Genomic DNA, 19,058 nt, shown 5'->3' with positions numbered 1-19,058 from the left:
TACATAAATGTCATACACGTATTGTTATACTTTTATTGCAAGTACATACAACCAAAATATTTCAAAGAGATGGAGTCAATTAGTCTGGCCTATTGATTTGTACATATACCCACTCTCTATTCTTAGGCTTTGATTGTAAAAATCACAACTATTTTTCTGGAGTTTGATCAACATGCTAAAATTGAAACCTAATCAACATGTTAAATAAGGTAAAAAAAGAATAGTCGAGGCTTGAATAGTCTTTAGGCACGTCTTTTAAATTTTGATCATACTCCTTGCCCCATAAAAGCCTCCCCCACCACACACACCCCCCGTATACCCTCACCCTTTTTTTAGTCAAAAACTTGAACAATTTGTCCCATGAGTTCAATTACCTCTATTATAAAACTAAACTCTTAAGAAGTTTTATGCCTATCTAATTTTATCATCAAATACTGGAACAAGTTTGTCCCATAAGTTCTATTATCTCTATTATATAAGTCAACTCTTGAGAAGTTTGGTGTCTACGTAAAATACCTAAAATGTCGTTATTGTTTTGAAACGTGAAGCACATGCATTCAATATACTCCGTATGATAACTAAAGGATGGTCTAGCATCAGACTACCCTTTAGTTACCTTGCATTGATTATGGACTCATGGTAACTAAAGTGTAGTTTATTAGTAGTATAATAAGCTAACTCTTACAAAATTGCTTTTTTTTTTTGGTTTGTTTTTGTTTTTGTTTTTGTTTTTAAGGTATTCTTAATTTCTTATCAATTGTATAAAGTTAACTATTAGATTATGTAAATAATCTTGTGTATATTTTTGTATTTTACTAATGTATTTTTACTCTTTTAAGTTTTAACCCTAATTCTAGTGTATTCTTGTATTTTTTTTAAAAGGGTAAGAAAAAAGAAAACATTAGGACCCCCTCCCTCACGAGGGGAATTCCTAATGCAAAGTACTTATATATATTGATGTTTAATGAATGAGAAAGATACAACAAATATTCTCAATACTTCATGAAATTTAAAACACACATCGCACGTATTTAATTAGATAACTACTTATTGGAAGTCGGTTAATTTATCTGTTTATGTTAATATTATATATATATCAGGTATATCTTTTCTAATGGAGTTTTAGACAAATTAGATCTCCTTTATATACTTGTATTGATAATTTATTCCTGTTCTCTATTATCCAAGACACAATATGTCGATATATCTTTGTAGTAAAAAACATTATATGAGAAAAAGCATATTCGATTATCCCACATCAAATTCTTTTTCGATCTCAATAAAAATATCATTATCATAATTCATTAAAAAAAAATACAGCACTTCTTATTAAACAACACTCAATCTGATTATAAAATACTAAGCATTGAACTTCAATTTCCTGTTTCTCTCTCTTCCGGCACCCAGTAACTATTCATCAGTTTGAGCACAGAACACGCTAAATTATGTCAAAGCTCTGAAACCAATCAACAATGGCGGTATTTTATTTCACTTTCTCTCTCCTACTATTTTCTCTCTCCTCTTCTTCAGCTCAAATCCCGACTACCCTTGATGGCCCGTTTAAGCCCGTTACTATGCCGTACGATGTCAGCTTGCGCGGTAACGCCGTCGATTTGCCGCCGTCTGATATTAGGGTTCAACGCCATGTTAATGGGTTTCAACCTGAGCAGATTTCTGTCACTCTTTCTTCTGATTATCATTCTGTTTGGGTTTCTTGGATCACAGGTTTGAATCTTTCCTTTCAATTGATTTTAATTTCTTTTTGGTAAATTCGTTTTTTTTTTTTTTTTTTTTTTTTTTTTTTTTTTTTTTAAGTTTTGGGAATGATTGGAGAATTTGAACTTAAGGGTATGTGGTTGAATTTGATTATCTTTTGTGATTTTTTAAAGTTTGAATTTTTAATTTCAGAAATTGTAGAAATTAATTAAAATGTGAATTGATTGCATGAATTGATTTGGAAAGTTTGTTTGCGAAATTGTTTGATGATGTTGTCATTTATTGCATGCATGTTTATTGGTTACGTAATTTCTCTATGTTCAATTTTCTAATTAGAGGTTTCGGGCCGGGTTGTCGGGTTGATGTAAAAACACGAAAGAAATAATATTGCTTAAGACGCAATTTCACGTTAATTTGAATCAAGGAGATTGATTCTGTTTTTGTTCATGATACTGATGATGTCAGCTTTAATTGCCAAAATTACTGCAGATAATAATACTTTTGGATGATTGTCTTAGCTTGGTTGGTCTTATGAAATTATTTCAAATTCGGGGTTAGTTCTGTTATAAAGATTTGAACTTTTGGTGTTTTTCTAATGAATCCATTTACCTTGTTAGTGAGTTCTGAACTTCTGATCTTGTAAAACAACTTTTAGATCAAGCATTATGATAGTGGAAAATATTTATTATTAGTGAAATGATTAAATACTCCCACTTCGCTTGGAGTTGATTGTCATGTACATGATATAATTTGAACTAATAACGTGACAATAAAATCTGATAGTATTAAGTTAATGTCAAGCCATGATGGCATGATGTATGGTTATTTCTTTTGATTTTTTGGATTTTGTAGTGGGTTTTGTTAATAGTTTCGTTATTATAATAGCGATGGTTCTATCCGTTTGAGTGTAGATGTGGAACACAATGATGGTTTAAATATGTTATTCATATGCAAAAGCTTGTTGATTGTATTTTCAGGGGAATTCCAGATTGGTTATGACATAAAGCCGTTGAATCCTGAATCCGTCAAGAGTGTTGTTCATTTTGGGGCATTGCAGCGCTCATTAACTCATGAAGCAACTGGATATTCTCAGGTCTACAGTCAGCTTTATCCTTATGAAGGCCTTCAGAATTATACTTCTGGAATAATCCACCACGTTCGTCTCACAGGTAAATTGATTCTTGTAATTATGGACAACTTGAGTCACCTTAGCGAACTGTGTTCTAAATTATAGGGTTAGAAAAAAATGTAGGGTTAGAATTCAAAAACCTTCCAATGCATCTCCATAAAGGTAATACACTATCATAGTATCATGCGGAATGAGAAAGCAAAGGTAGAAACGGCATGAACTTTTATTGTGACGATTCTTACAGCCAATGAGGTATTGGCCTCTTTGTATACTTTGTATCTTTTTGATAAGATTGATCTCTCCTCCTCCTATGTATGTTGTATTCTTACATGTTTATCAATAACGGAGTACCATTTATGAGGATAGTAAGATCCTTCTTCAATGTTGCAGTATTATAGACTATAGAGATAATGTTTCCCGAAATGACTGATGTGGACAGCATGCGTTTTGAACCATGTTACTTCAGTAGTTATTCTTGATAGCAATTTTGTTTAACCTCCCACCTGTTGGACGTAAATATTTTGCCTGGAGTTGTATTATAGTATGAAATCTCCATGTCAGTTTGGTAAATTGCTTTCACATTCTGAGCTCTGTCTGGTCTTTTTTCTGTGTAGGGTTGAAACCTAATACATTGTATTACTATCGATGTGGAGATCCCTCGATACCAGCCATGAGCGGCCTTTTCCATTTCAAGACTATGCCAGTTCCTGGACCTCATAGTTATCCTGGAAAAATTGCAATTGTTGGTGACTTGGGTCTTACATATAACACAACAGCCACCATTAGTCACATATCTAGCAATCAACCAGATCTTCTTCTCCTGGTTGGTGATGTGACTTATGCTAACCTGTATCTCACTAATGGAACTGGCTCTGATTGTTATTCCTGCTCTTTTCCAGAAAGCCCCATTCATGAAACGTATCAGCCCCGTTGGGATTATTGGGGAAGGTGATGCCAACTTCTTTTCCATATTGTCACTATTTTGATTGTGGCAGAAGTCTTCACACTTGTTGCAGATATCCTCCTTTAGTTGCTGACTTCCTATGAAATGATTCTTCACAGGTTCATGCAGAATTTGATATCTAGGGTTCCGATAATGGTGGTTGAAGGAAATCATGAAATAGAGGAACAAGTTGATCATAAAACTTTTGAAGCATACAGTTCCCGATTTGCTTTTCCATCAGAAGAGAGCGGATCAACATCTACATTCTACTATTCGTTTAATGCTGGGGGAATACATTTCATAATGCTCGGGGCTTATATTGCTTACAATGAATCAGGTACTCTGAGTTCTTTTGGCTATGTGATTTTCTTGCATCAGAAAGTGAAAATGTCCATTTCTAACTTTTTCTTTTCAGCTGTTCAATACAAATGGTTGGAGAGAGACTTGGCTAAAGTTGACAGAGATGTGACTCCATGGCTTGTTGTTGCATGGCATCCACCATGGTACACATCTTACAAAGCTCATTACAGAGAAGCAGAATGCATGAGAGTTGCAATGGAAGACTTGCTCTATTCCTATGGTGTAGATGCAGTCTTCAATGGACACGTAAGTACCATAATGTCACATATGATACACGTAGAGTAGAACTCATTGGATTAGATTAGTGAACAATTTACTACATACCTATCACAACTTAAGAGCAGATATGTTAATTTAAGCCATCATTGAATGATTGCATTTGACGGACTTGAACTTAGTTCTTTGACATAGATATGACAATTAGCTTTAATATTTGTGTGTTATGCTGTTGCAAGCCTTCATTTAGTGACGGCAGTCAGCTGATGAGAGCATAGTTCTTTGACATAGGTAGACATGACGTTTTTTTTTTCTTTCTAAGTGAATGTGTCTACATAGTAAAAAATTCAGGATTAAGTGCAAATGGTTGTTATCTTACATCTCTTCTTTGCTTTTGCTTTCCTGTAATCACATTAATTCTGCCACACTGCTGAATAACATTGCTGGATGCAACTTCAGGTACATGCCTATGAGAGATCAAACAGAGTATATAATTATACCCTAGATCCTTGTGCTCCTATTCACATTACAATAGGGGATGGGGGTAATCGAGAGAAGATGGCAGTTGAGCATGCTGATGAGCCTGGAAATTGCCCTGAGCCATCAACTACTCCAGATAAATACATGGGTGGCTTCTGTGCTGCAAACTTTACATCTGGTCCAGCTGCAGGCAACTTCTGCTGGGATCGTCAGCCAGATTTCAGCGCATACAGAGAGAGTAGCTTTGGCCATGGAATTCTAGAGGTTTCCTTTTCCCTATCCTTATCCTATCTATTCTTGCAGAATTTAAGTTCATGTACCTTTTTTTTTTAATAGTAGTTTATGTACTTAATTACATACATGCAACACATTCAAGCTTAATAATATCCTTTGTGGTATTTGCAGGTGAAAAATGCAACTTATGCCCTTTGGACTTGGTACAGAAATCAAGATCATGAGAAAGTGGCTGGAGATCAGATTTACATAGTGAGGCAGCCAGATGCCTGCCCTAATCAACGCAGGGTAACTAAAGGATGGTCTGATGCTAGATAAATTACTCAGAAGCAACAGTGGATATTTGTTGGGTGTGTTGTCTAAATTATGCATAAATATATCATGGCTTAGTGGATACATGTCCAACTTCTACATTAAAGGTCGGGTATCAGATATCGGCCTCCTTATATATGGTCCAAGATTAGCCACTGCTCAGAAGTCTCGGGATAGTTATACTGTGGTAGGTTGGAAAAAGAAAAACTCACATGCTGCCACTCAGACCTTAGACTGGTGATAAAATACGCCACCACTTCCATTGGCTATAGGTAGTTTTGTATTGAAAAAAGTCATGGAGTTTTATAATGGTGCAGCATGTCATTTTTTTTCCCCGTAGTTTACTTCTGGCATTGGCCAATATTGTTGTTGTATCATCAGTGATTTGTTAGAGAGATGTACTTTGTAATATGCTTCTTTTGTACATACGCTATTGAATTTTAATTATAATTTACCTCATTTACAACGTTAAGAATTTTCTCAGATGAACTTGGCTACAATGTTGATCACTGTCTAACTGAAGCTCTATGTAGGTATGTTTTGCTCTGTTATCCTCTTACCTCGCGAAGAGGAAAACAGGAGCAGAAATAAGAGAGTTAAATCAACAATTCATTCCTCAATCTTCAAAAGCTCCTAGAGCCTCTTTTCTTTTTTCCAGACTGGTTGTGGAACTTCAATTCCGTCACAAAGTAGAAGTCTGCAAGAATAAATAACCCTCCTGCAGTAAGATATCAGTACGACAGTACTAACAGTCTAACATGTTCCGTTTAGCCGGGGAGGGGAATTTAAACCAAGATGCTGTGCAGTCTTCAATCTAAAAGCACCAGTCAAAGCCTTCGCCACCTCCACTGAAGCCGTAGCCTTCAACTTCTTCACTTCCATGGCTAACAGCTCCTCCCTTTTAGTCTCCCCACTGTTTGTCTGAATACATCATACAGTCCAATAGACTTCCACAGATAATAGTTGTCTTAACGTTTGAATATGCCGCAGAACCTATCCTTGATCGTTTAATCTTGCAAACAACCACCATATTGTCCATATCATCTGTAGTTCCGACCAATTATAACCACCTTAATTTACCAACAAGGTTTAATTTAAGACATCATTTTCCTACTCGTAGTCTCGTAGTTTGCTAATAAGATGAATGCATGCTATAGCTAAATTAGCTCAAGTAAGATTGCTGATTTAACACAAAAACAAAACAAAAAGTTGAGTTGACAATTTGATATTGACCCTCACTTTTTATGCATATTAGAGCACGTGGAATTTAATCATAAATTACTAAATTAGTGAAGTGTGAACTCGACCCACTTTAGATTTTTATTTTTTGACACGACCCACTTTATAATATATGGTCGTTCAATTGGTCTTGTATGGACCCGGCCAAAATTTGACACTTTCAAATAATATAATCACATTCTGGATGATATAATCACTTTTTTAGATGATATAATTATCTTTGTGTGAGTCATATTTTGATCTCATATTAAACCATTTAATGAGATTATATAATTATCTTTAGGATGATAAAATTTAAAAATCATCTTTTGAATGATGTAATTTACTATTTGATACTTTTTATAATGATAAATTCACTTTTTGAGTGATACATTTACATAATAGTTTCAAGATGACATAATCACTTTCGTAATAATATAATCACATTTCGTATGATATAATCACATTCGTATGGTACACTAGAAGGTTGGGTCTACAATAAGTTATCGTAGACCGGATCTATTCTAGTCGTTATGTAGTTATGTTACAATATACAACTACCAGAGTACTTAGTCGCAAAAATGCTAAAGAAAGTGAATTTTTACAGATAAAGTATGTACACAAAATAATCCTTTATGTTACACTTCTTGTCTTCTCCGTCCAACGTAACTTGGAAAATTAAGTTCCTTACACAGTTCTCCGTCCAACTTGGAAATTGAAAACCCTTTCTCGTTTTGACAAATTTCTGGTGAGACCAACTTCTAAAAACTCTTACTAAAATGACTCACTATGTATTAATTATTTGCGACTAATTTTTCCAAACATCTTGTAGCAAGATGGAATACTTGTGTTCCGAAAGTATGAGTTGATGGAACAAGTTATTACAAATGTCTTATAGTGAGATAGAGCACTTGTGTTTTTTATGGAATAGTAAATTCAGATAAGATCATACAAAGTGAGACGAGTAAAATAAAACCTGAAATTGAGATTTAGGAGTTGGGGCCGTTGGGACTGGGAGTAGAGACCATTGCAATATAAAATTGGGAAAGTCAAGACTCCAAGAGTGTGAGATTCCGAGACAAGAAATTATAAGCAAATGTTGATTTTCAATGCTTTTGTTTGAGTGCTTGGTAACTACTCATATTAAACATGGGATTAAAAAATTAATCAGCGCTTTTTTGGTCTGGTCAGCCACACCATACAACAAGTTGAGACACATTAAAACATTGACTAAGCAATCGCTGACCCATCGAGTAATAACCCTGCCACACAATCTTTAATCAAGTAACTCCGACCATACCTTGTGGCCAACTACATAATAATTTGTGTAACATTTTTGTGAGTTGTGACTATCAATTATGAAAAAGAGAGCATTGACTTAGACCTTTATATAGGTTTGTGTAAATTGGGACTTGGATCATTGGTAGGAGTACTTTGGAGTGAAGAGCACTGCAAGCTAAACACAGATGTGCATGTCATGCAGAAGTTGAATCTGAACTCTTCATTTAAGTATTTATTTTAACACACCTTTCATACTAGTACACAATTTAAGTCAATCGTGAGGTTACACTATTAAAATAAAAAAAACACTAAAAAAAACTTTTTGGAAAAGAAGAAAAAAAAAAGAAGACTTTTCTCAATCAAATGTCCTTGTTGTTTTAACGCGGTTCAATTTTCAAAAGGAAATTATGGTGGTTGAGAGTGAGTCAACAAAGTCATAATCATGCACTAAAACTCTCACATAGTCCACATGTATAATTTGACTTTCTTTATATATATAACGCTCCAAAAAAAATCACATTTCAACAACCACAATATTTTCTTCCAAACTTTCAAAAAGTTTAGCTAGCTAGGCCATAATGAAGGCAATCCAACCCACCATCAACCACCACTTCACAACCACTCACCGCCTTCCACGGCCGGTTCGTGCTCGACAAGAACTTCTCTTTGACGACACTAACCGGTCGTCTAAGGCGTCAAACCCGGCAACCCGTTTAGCCCAATCACTTACCCATATATTACATAACCAAATTGAATCCATACACACCCAAAAAACATTAACCCAATCTAATTATAGCACCATTTTAGAGGACAAAAGTAACACCCCTGTATCATTTCCTAAGGATGATATATCAAATAATTGGGAAGAATTTCATGGTGCTAATAATTGGGACGACCTTTTAGACCCTATTAACCCCTCTTTAAGGCAAGAGCTACTCAAATATGGTGAGTTAGCTCAAGCAACATACGATGCTTTCGACTACGATCCATACTCAGAGTATTGTGGTAGTTGTAGGTATAACCGAAACAAGCTCTTTGAAAAGCTCGGCTTAACACGACACGGATATCACGTTACAAAGTACATCTACGCTACTTCTCAGATTGATCTGCCTCGATGGCTAGAGAAGTCTCAAGTGGCCGAGACTTGGAGTACACACTCGAATTGGATGGGGTTTGTCGCGGTTAGTGATGATGAGGAGTCATGCCGTATTGGTAGGAGAGACATTGTTGTGTCATGGCGAGGCACGGTGTCTGCATCCGAGTGGTACGAAGACTTTCAGCGTAATTTGGAGACATTTGGGCACGGTGATGCCAAGGTTGAGGAAGGTTTCCTAAGCATTTACACTACGAAATTTCGATCATCGAGGTATAACAAATCAAGTGCTTCAGAACAAGTGATGCAAGAGTTATCAAAGCTAATAGATTTTTACAAGAAAAGAGGGGAAGAAGTTAGTCTTACAATAACAGGGCATAGTTTAGGTGGTGCCTTGGCTCTGCTCAATGCATACGAGGCTGCTGCAATATTCGTCAATCTTCCTGTTAGTGTCATTTCCTTTGCTGCTCCAAGGATTGGAAACTCGGTCTTCAGAGACGAGCTACACGAGCTAGGAGTGAAGATACTACGCGTTGTTGTCAAACAAGACGTCGTTCCTTGGACTGCAGGAATGGTCTTTAACAATGAGAGCTTGCAGAATTTTGATGAGATTACAGGGGGGTTACAGTGGATTCACCCTCATGCTGGTGTTGAGCTGAAGCTGGATGCGAGAGCTTCTCCGTATTTGAAACGAGGGTTGCAGTTGCTTGGACATCATATGCTAGAGACGTACCTGCATTTGTTGGATGGTTATGAAAGTTCTAAGGTGCCTTTTCGGCCTGATGCTACAAGGGATATAGCTTTGGTGAACAAGGAGTGTGATCTGTTGATCAACGAGCTGAGGATACCGCCTCGTTGGTACCAGGTTGCGAATAAGGGTCTGGTTCAGAATGCTTATGGGAGGTGGGTTAAACCTAAGAGGGATCCTGAAGATATACCATCTCCTACTAGTGAATCAGCTAATTGTAATGAAATGCAATCTGTACTTGGTTATTGAATCATAATTATAATTGTATATATGAGTTCTTGTTAGCACAATCTAAATCTTATCCTACTAAAATCATGAAGCTTAAGGTTTGGGGAAGGGAAGGGGGGGATGGGGATACGATCATACAACGCGAGCTATTGCCCCGAATGATTAATCAATTGTGCTAGATGAGCATAAAGATCTAATTTCAGGGGAGATTTTTGATATTTTTACATATATAGATGATGTTAACACTTTTACCCATCCCTCACATGGTGTTTTATCACTGGGGGGGATACGGGTAGAGGAGCGCGTTCACAAGATCAAAGAAAGGTTAACAAGTAACAACAGCATGAAAGGATAGAGGACCACTTAATCCAACATGGTATTTTTTGACACAATTACACACGGGACCAATGCAGTCTACTAACTAAGCCGAAAACTAAACATAGTTAATGTTAGAAAAAGGGAGGGGGGTTCACAGACTGATAGTGAACTATCATTATTAATTTTCAACAATGCTTCATGTGATGTTTGTGCATGCATATGCTTTTCTGATTCAGCTTCCACTGATCATTTTCGTTATCTATACAAGCAACTCTGAATGCTGATTCAGCTTTTCTGATGATCATGAATGCTGTTTTCTGCAGCACGTATGCTAATTAAATATGTGGGCTAACCACATTGCAAGTACTCAAATTCAAGCAACTATCCAAATCTTGCTACCACAAGTCCACAATGGACATCTTCCACCAAAAGCCGCGTAAGGCAAAATCACAAGTTCAGGGAAAAAGGCGACACCAGATCTTCTGTTACTACAGATGATCATGTTTGTAAGAAGATTCCCAGGATTTCGAAGATGCCATACATATCTCCACTTGAATCTTTATTTTAGAGTATTGTCAGTTATGATAAAGCATCACTAACCTTGTTTTGTTTGCCAGACAAGTACCGAAATTTCAGCTGATGCTGATGTTTGCACATCTCAAGTTATTTTAACAGCAAACTGAAACAGATCGTCCACCAAACAGATCACTGACTCATATCAAGGTTTAAAAAATATAGAAGATAATACTATATTATAAAAGTTTGATCCAGCAAGGGACCTTACACATATAGTTCCATAAATCTACTATTGACTAATAAGATACAGTATACATACACAAGCAGATATCATTAACCATGAGATAAAAATCAAGGAAAAAAAATCCTTCCTGATTCTCGAATGGCATTCACAACCCTATGACTGATAAACTTGAGCTGAAGTTGGTTAGACTGTATTCTCTTGACATTTTCAGATATTCATCACCAGTTTCCCCATATTATGCAAGAGTCGAGTTTTTACAGGCCAAGAGCATAATAATTGAAGCATTACCCTTAAAAGATATCCAAAATCTCCAAGATGAAATTATTGCAAAGTGGACAGTTCCCCCTTTGAACAAAGAGCTCCCTCGAACATAACCTGCAAAACGTATGGCCACAAGGAATGAACGCTGCACCTTTATGCCTTACCATACACACACAACAAGAAAATTCTCCTTTTCCCACTTCCACCTCTTCCTCTTCCACTTCCACCTCTTCCTCTTCTTCCTCTTCCTCTTCTTCGTCATCCAACCTGTATGTAGGCCCACTGATCCCAGCCTGTCGATCAGTTTCCTCCAACAAATCCATCAATGACATTCGCAATGGCTGGTTTGCTGGAGGCCCAAGATTAGGAATTCCTCCATCCTCATCATCATCATCCTCATCTTCATTTCCATGAGGGGACACTTCAATTTCCTCATTCTCATTCCTACTTCGATTACCCTCATCCAGTTCCCTTGACAGCCTCCTACGAGTCTGCTCCCTCTCAGCAGCCAAAGCCGCAGACAGCCTGAAACTGCTGCCACCCCTAGGAGACCCACCACTATCAACCTCCCTCAAGGTCAGATCATCAGCTGGAACAGTATCAACTCTCCTGAGCGAACTGCTTCTAAGGGAGTTTCTATTCGCCATCACTTCACCTAACGATGATCTTGAGCTAGGTATCACGTCTGACTGTGGAACCGGCATAGAAGATGTCTGTTAAATTTGGGAGTTTAAGGTGGAAGAAATGAGAAGAGAGAAAGAGCAGCCATTAATGGACCTTGAACAGAGGAAGAGAAGAAGAGGGAAAGAGAGAAAAAGTGAGTATTTTTTATTATGTAGAATGAATAGAATTGTACTGAACACTATTACATGTATTATATATACTACATACTAAACTTATACTAGTATACTAATACTTATAATACAATTATATTCCAACACCCCCCCTCAAACTGAAAATGGGTAAACATTTTTAGTTTGAACATTACAGCATCATACTATATTTTCCATTTTATATACAAACAGCAGTCATGTGCACACAGCACACCTATAAAAGCAATTGTAGTATATGTTGTAGCTTATTCAAGAAGAGCAACCAGTAGAAGGCTTTAAAATTGTTGTATCATCACTTTAGATGCTCCAATCATTGTCAAACTTGGCAGAAACTAAACCAACCTTCAGAGAAATCCATGCACATCATATCCTTGTACCAAAATATCACCATCAATCATTGTTGCCCCAACTGAGACAATATACCACCAACTATCCTCCAAAAACACCATTATAACCATCTACCAATCACACTACATACACCCAAACTCCAATTAGAACCAAGAGCACAAAGAAGTAAGCTGGACCAACTGAGCTTGCACAAAAAACTCTTTTGAAATGTCTTTGAAAACTTACTGTTGTCCACTTGAATACCATTTTGAAGTACAGAGAATGTGCCTCCTTCCATTTCTAGCACCCCCAACTTTCATATTACAACCACCAAACCAAATCTATTAACCTTGGAATCCTCAATACCGTATTCCCCCCTTCAAGCTTAGAAGGGTAGAAAACCATTCAAAGCTTGAAGATGCATAGACAACCAAACCACCTATATACGCCTTAACTCCAAATTCAACAATCAAACCAATCTCCAACAATATAACAAAAGGAGAATGAATGTGGAAGAGAATGTGTTTAGAAGCTTAAAAAAAAATGATCACAAAGGATCTAAAGAATTGACCTCTTTGGGTCTGAAATTGACCACTTGGGTCTTTGAAGAAATGAGCCTCAATGGGTCTCACCAAAACTGATCACAAAGGATCATCAAAGAAAGGCCTCTTTGGGCACAACAAAATGACTAACTATGGGTCTCAAAATTCAAAGCCTCTATGGGCAAAATGACCAACTATGGGTCTGAATATCAAAGCCTCTATGGGCAAAACAACAAGCCACTTATGGGCAAATGACCAGCTATGGGTCTTGAGAAAAAAGGACCACTATGGGTCAAAATAGATCACTAAGGATCATAAGAGAAAGCCTCAAAAGAAGGCAAGAAAAGAAGTGATATCAATCAAACTCTCTGGAAATTTAACCTCGGCAATTTGATTAATAATCCAAGAAGAACAAACTTTACAATTTGAGGAAGAAGAGGAAAAAGAAAGAGAAGAAAGAATGTGTTTGGGAAGAAAACAACCAGAAACTCTCAACATCACCCATCAACTATCAGCACAATATCAACATCACAAAATATATCAATCACCAATACAACCCAAACTTCAATTCAAAGCTCAACCAACAATTAACCCAAAAATCCAACAGACTTCAACAAACCAATATTCATCATCATCCAACAATACAAAACACACTTCAACTCAACTTTCAATCAAAACAACCCAAATGCAAGTAACTAGAATCTTAATCCACAATAACATCAACAAATTCTGACAACACCTCCAATCAATCAATATACACCAAAAACACCAAATCACCAAACAAGGAGTGAAAGTATGAGAATTATACCAAAATGTAGCAGAAATTCTTAAGCCAATCAAGAATATGGGAAGTAATATTGAACAGAAAAATGAACCCAACTTGGTTTGGTTCAATCGCCACCGAGGAAAAGAAAACATAGACCCCAACAACAATCGTGACAGCAACTCGCAGCAAGGCCTGCAACGACAACGGTGAAACACCACCAACAAGATTATCGAAGAAACCAACAACGACAACGAAGAACCCAGAAACTGAACTTCACTGATGGCCTCACAGTAATTCGGCGGCAAAACCCAGAAACTTCAATGCGAGACAATCTTTAATCTCTATACCCAGAACATGAAACCAAGAAAATTGAGCGAAAAACTTAAGCGATCGAAAATCTTCAAACCGATCAAACGTAAGTTCTAATACTCTAAACTTGAAAGCCCAGAAACCGATTGAAATATTCAAGAAACACCCATAAAACCACCAGCAGAAAACTGATCAAAAATTGTTCAAATTCGAACAATAGAGAATGAAAAATTGGAAGAACCCTAGAAATTTGGGTAAAATTCAAGAATCAAAAAATTGTTTGATTTTTGGTTCGGAAAACAAATTGCAAGTGATTATAGAAGACAATTACGTGAATTAATCCTCCAATTGCTGAATTTCGAGTAAGAATTAAGGAAATTACGAGCAAGAAATTCCAAACGAAAAATCAGAAAAATAAGATGAAAAATCTTGAAATTGAAGAAGAGAAAAAACGCGGAATGTATGAGAGGAATCGACCCGCTCTGATACCATGTTAAATTTGGGAGTTTAAGGTGGAAGAAATGAGAAGAGAGAAAGAGCAGCCATTAATGGACCTTGAACAGAGGAAGAGAAGAAGAGGGAAAGAGAGAAAAAGTGAGTATTTTTTATTATGTAGAATGAATAGAATTGTACTGAACACTATTACATGTATTATATATACTACATACTAAACTTATACTAGTATACTAATACTTATAATACAATTATATTCCAACAATGTCCAATTCCTTGAATTCGGATTCTGATTCTGACTAAAATTCTGATTCCTCTTAAGCTTAAGGCGATCTTTAAAAGACTTCCACGTCTTCTTTCCGTTAGGGGAGCCTCCACCACTTCTAGGGGTTAGGGTCTCGTCGTTACGTATAACCTCAAGGAGGGTTCTGACAACTATATTAGCTGGTGGTGGTGATTTCCTGTCACTATTAAGTACAGCACCCAGCGTGACGTTTGACACCCGCCTTGGGCTAGTATTGCTATTAACTATGGCAGAATTTTGGCTAAATTCGCGGTTAATTGCATCAGATAGATCGGCTGCAATGAAGGTGTCGCGAAGGGTGGAGTGGTGGGACGTCAGTCTCCGAGATGTAACAGCAGTAGCTACGCCACCACCGTCACTATCCATTTAATCTGTACTTCACATACAATTTTTTACCAACAAAACTTACCATTAAAAACTCAATCATATTCTTACATTACAATCAATTGCATCTCATTTCAATCAAAACATTTCTCATCATAACTAATTTTGCAACATAATCATCATATTCAATGTTTATAATCATACAAAAAAAAAAAATTACTACCTCCGTTACAGTTGTGCAACGATTAGACATTTTCTCTCTCTACTTTACGTCAAATCGTTGCACATTACCTGTAACGGAGGTACTATAAAGAAAGACAGAAAAACAAGAAATTAAGAATGGGAAACTGCAAAGATTTGTCTTCATATGAAATCGCGGTTTAAATTTGTTTTTTCTGCTTTATATTATTGAGATTCACAATTCTGTTACTACTAATAAACAAATTAGAAACTTCACATTTTCAAATTCTATATACTTTTATATATGAATTGATAATATTAAAAAAAAATTAATCAAATTCTTATACAAATAGGACAATTTCACCAGAAAATAATACCTTAATAATTATCTTAAAGCATCGAAAAAATTGCAGGAAATTTGAAAAAATAAAAATAAAAGCTCACCAAATTTTTCATTGGTAAATTGCAGAAAATTAGCTGATAATGTAGCTCAAATTAACGATGAACAAATTGTAAAAGAGCAAAAGATCATCCAGAAAAAATGTCAAAAAATGAGAATTTTTTTTCAAAACAGCAACAGTAACGAAAAGAGAGGAGAGAGAAAATGTAAAAATACCTAAATTTGTCCGTTATTTTGGATATTACCGTTTCAGATCTGACCCTATTTTTGTGCAGCTTCAATGGCGCCCAATTTCTGAAATTTCGGAAAATAAAAATTGCCAAAAAAAAAAATGGATAAAAATTCCCGAAAAAAGAGGAAAATTTAAAGGGGAAATTAAAATTGATAGGAAGAAAATAATGGAGTTGATTATATATTTTTTGGGGAAAAATCTATGTTATTAATATTTGTCTTTTGAGTATCTATTTTTGACTTTTGTTTGGGATTTTTTAATTTATAAAAATAAAAATATGAAAATAATAATAGTGGGAAGTTATCTGAAAATGTGTGCTCCAAAGTGGTGAAGAGATTTTTTGAGAGGGGACTTTTTGGAGTGGATGATTGAGGAGAGAGAAAATTAAAAATAAACAAGAGCGAGTCTTTCTCGTTTTGTAAGCTTAAAAGGGTCTCAGATTCCCTTCTTTTTGCGCGACATGTCCTTTTGGTAACCAGTATGGATGATTCGTATACTCGATAACATGATGTGCATTATGAAACTATGATCTTATAGATTCAATGTATTTTAGGACTGTTTATATCTACTAAACTGAGCTGAACTAAATTTATTGAAGCTGAATTGAATTGAATAGAGTTAAAATGAATATTTTATAAGAGAAAGAAATTAAGAGCTGAACTGAAGTGAAGTGAAATTAAGGTGAAGTGAACAAACCCTTTATATTTGATTATGTGACTAGTTTAAAATAATGAGCATACATAATCTTGTTATCATAATTTCATATTGTTGTATTATTATACGAGTGTGATTGTTCATTCAAAAATATAGTGCATATTATGCTTCGAAGGATAGAACCAAAGGGTTTTTTTATTTAGGATTTTTTTTTTCTTTGTTCTCTTTTCAAAACTTTCTCTTTTTATCTGAAGAATAGAGTTGTTCATGGATCGCTTTGAGATGGGCCACAACTAGAATTATAAAATAAGTGGTTTTATACCTTGAGAATTGACCAAATGAATTTGTGACTTGATGTCTAGTGCATAGCATATTAGCATATGCCAAAAAATGGTTTATTTTATCAAGTTGAGAAGGCGAAGCTAATAGATAGTTTTAGAGGCAGAATTCATTGCATAATTTTTCATACTATTACTCCTTAAGATAAATATGTATATCTTCAAATAACTAAACTCGTCGTATAATATTATTGTTACTTAATACATATGTAAATTATCATACACTATGTATTAATGGTTTAGATTTATGTATTGAGTATTGACACACAGTGACCAAAATGAGTTTTTTTTTTTAAATTTTATTTATTTCTTTTTTATTTATTTATTTATTTATTTATTTTTTTTTTTTTTTTTTGTAAGATCAAAATATTAAAGTTGAGAAGCACATAAAGAACTAGAGGGAAATTAGGAAAATGGCATCTCTTGGTCCGCATTATGGATGTGGTACGATTTTCTTGGTTGTCCAACTAGGCTCTGCAATTATTGGTACGCTGCAAGACTTTATTGGTATTTTCATTCTCTTCGTTTTTGCTCCAATGCTAGGTGTCAAGCCTTGTACGAGGGTTTGTTTAGGCATGTTGCCTTAGCTTCTTTACACAAGGTTGTCCTTTGTGGTATTTACGTTATTTTTTTGCTAATTTCAAGCTCAATTCGGACCCTTAAGATCTGAAATAGCCCCTAAAACCTTAACCGTATATTTTTCAAAACGTAAAACGATGAAAAAATTAAAACAAGCTGCAATTTACAAGAAATTTTGGGTTGCAATTTGCGATTTTTTTTAAATGGTTGCAATTTGCAAAATACAAAGTTTAAATAGCTGCAAAATGCAATTGACAATTTTTCCAAACTAAAAATCAAAGTGTAAGAGGTCTGCAATTTGCACTAAAAAGTGATATTAAGGGCGTCAGTGGCGGATCCAGGATTTTCGAACTTATGAGTCACCATCAATAATTGATCACTTGTTCAATCCAAAAATTATATAAAAAAAATTATATTTCACCAAAATGATTTCAATCCAAAATAAGGATGTAAAAATACATACTATAAAACTATTACATTAAACTAACTTTATGATTTTTTACTTAAAAACAAGAATTATTTTTAAAAAAAGTTAAATAACTTAAGAGACCGGTTATTAAATCTAACAGGTCTCTTTAATGAAATAATGAAAGCAGCGGCAAAAAATTATTCTGATTCAATGGCTGACAAAAAGAGACCTGTTTTCTAGATAACATGTCTCTAATGACGTGGTGGCAATAGCAGCAACAAAGAGACCACCTATCTGATATTTTGATACGCGGTCTCTTTGATATTTAAAAAACTGACAGTGGACTAAACTCAAATAGAACCAACAAAGAGACCGCCTATCTGTAATATGCGGTCTCTTAGTTTTTTTTTTTTTTTTAATTTTTTTTTTTTTTTTGCTGGTGAGTCACGTGACTCACTGTGCACCTTAATAGATCCGCCCCTCAAGGGCGTCGTGTATAAAAAAAGGCCCAGTGGTTGTAATAAGAGGGATCCGTCAAATAGTGGTTGTAATTAGAGCGATCCATCAAATATTAGTCATTTCGCCATTTAAGGTGTATGATCATTTCACCATGTGTCACAAAATTATTATCATTGAAATTGATTAAGGGCTTGTCAAGGGAGGCTATGTTTATTTCTTCTTCAAAAAAAAAAAAAAAAAAAAAAGTTTATTGCACCTTATTTTTGCATATTTAATCTGTCTAAATTTAATACGTATATTAAAATTTTCAAATGAGGTCTTCTATATTTGTATTATTATTTAATTTTCGAATGTGAAATTTCATTATTCATTTTACTATAGAATTAAACTTTTAAAGCCACAAAAATCGCATTTAAAATGATAACATAATCTAACTTGTTTTCAAATGGACATTGGTGGAGTGTCTCCCTATAGCGGAGTCGTCATTAATTTTTGTTAGTTTAGTTGATTGTTTTTATATAGACTTTTTTTTTTTTTTTTTTTTTTTTTTAGAGTTAGGATTTATTAAAAAAAAAAAAAAAAAAAAGGCAATCATCTTTTGCCCTATTATTAGTTCATTGGAAAAGATTTATTTAGGATCATAACGATTGTC

General features: G+C 35.1%; 2 protein-coding genes and 1 pseudogene across 2 annotated transcripts; 2 read left to right on the top strand and 1 right to left on the bottom strand.

The window, feature by feature from the left end:
* The first annotated feature begins 1,335 nt into the window (after positions 1 to 1,335).
* Positions 1,336 to 5,873, top strand: LOC145624207 (purple acid phosphatase 15-like). The gene is made up of 7 exons (XM_081677205.1): positions 1,336 to 1,725; positions 2,694 to 2,885; positions 3,460 to 3,793; positions 3,908 to 4,125; positions 4,204 to 4,394; positions 4,824 to 5,108; positions 5,250 to 5,873. Exons 1-7 carry the CDS (start codon positions 1,473 to 1,475, stop codon positions 5,394 to 5,396), a joined length of 1,620 nt encoding a protein of 539 aa, XP_081533331.1. The 5' UTR covers positions 1,336 to 1,472; the 3' UTR covers positions 5,397 to 5,873.
* Positions 5,874 to 8,426: 2,553 nt separating this feature from the next.
* Positions 8,427 to 10,020, top strand: LOC145616873 (phospholipase A1-Igamma1, chloroplastic pseudogene; annotated as a pseudogene).
* A 980-nt stretch (positions 10,021 to 11,000) lies between these two features.
* On the bottom strand, positions 11,001 to 12,030 carry LOC145624206 (uncharacterized). The gene has a single exon (XM_081677204.1). The coding sequence runs from the start codon at positions 11,999 to 12,001 to the stop codon at positions 11,327 to 11,329; it is 675 nt and encodes a 224-aa protein (XP_081533330.1). The 5' UTR covers positions 12,002 to 12,030; the 3' UTR covers positions 11,001 to 11,326.
* Positions 12,031 to 19,058: the final 7,028 nt, after the last annotated feature.

Source organism: Chenopodium album, chromosome 3 (genome assembly GCF_948465745.1).
Source record: "Chenopodium album chromosome 3, dcCheAlbu1.1, whole genome shotgun sequence".
In the NCBI taxonomy this organism is placed as follows: Eukaryota; Viridiplantae; Streptophyta; class Magnoliopsida; order Caryophyllales; family Amaranthaceae; genus Chenopodium; species Chenopodium album.
This window is presented reverse-complemented; position numbering and strand designations above follow the sequence as displayed.

Bases quoted from the DNA above. Each gene is read 5' to 3' on its own strand.
- LOC145624206 (XM_081677204.1), bottom strand. From the start codon at position 12,001: ATGCCGGTTCCACAGTCAGACGTGATACCTAGCTCAAGATCATCGTTA.
- LOC145624207 (XM_081677205.1), top strand. From the start codon at position 1,473: ATGGCGGTATTTTATTTCACTTTCTCTCTCCTACTATTTTCTCTCTCC. The intron at 3,794-3,907 runs GTGATGCCAACT...GATTCTTCACAG, and splicing joins CGTTGGGATTATTGGGGAAG to GTTCATGCAGAATTTGATAT. The intron at 4,395-4,823 runs GTAAGTACCATA...ATGCAACTTCAG, and splicing joins ATGCAGTCTTCAATGGACAC to GTACATGCCTATGAGAGATC.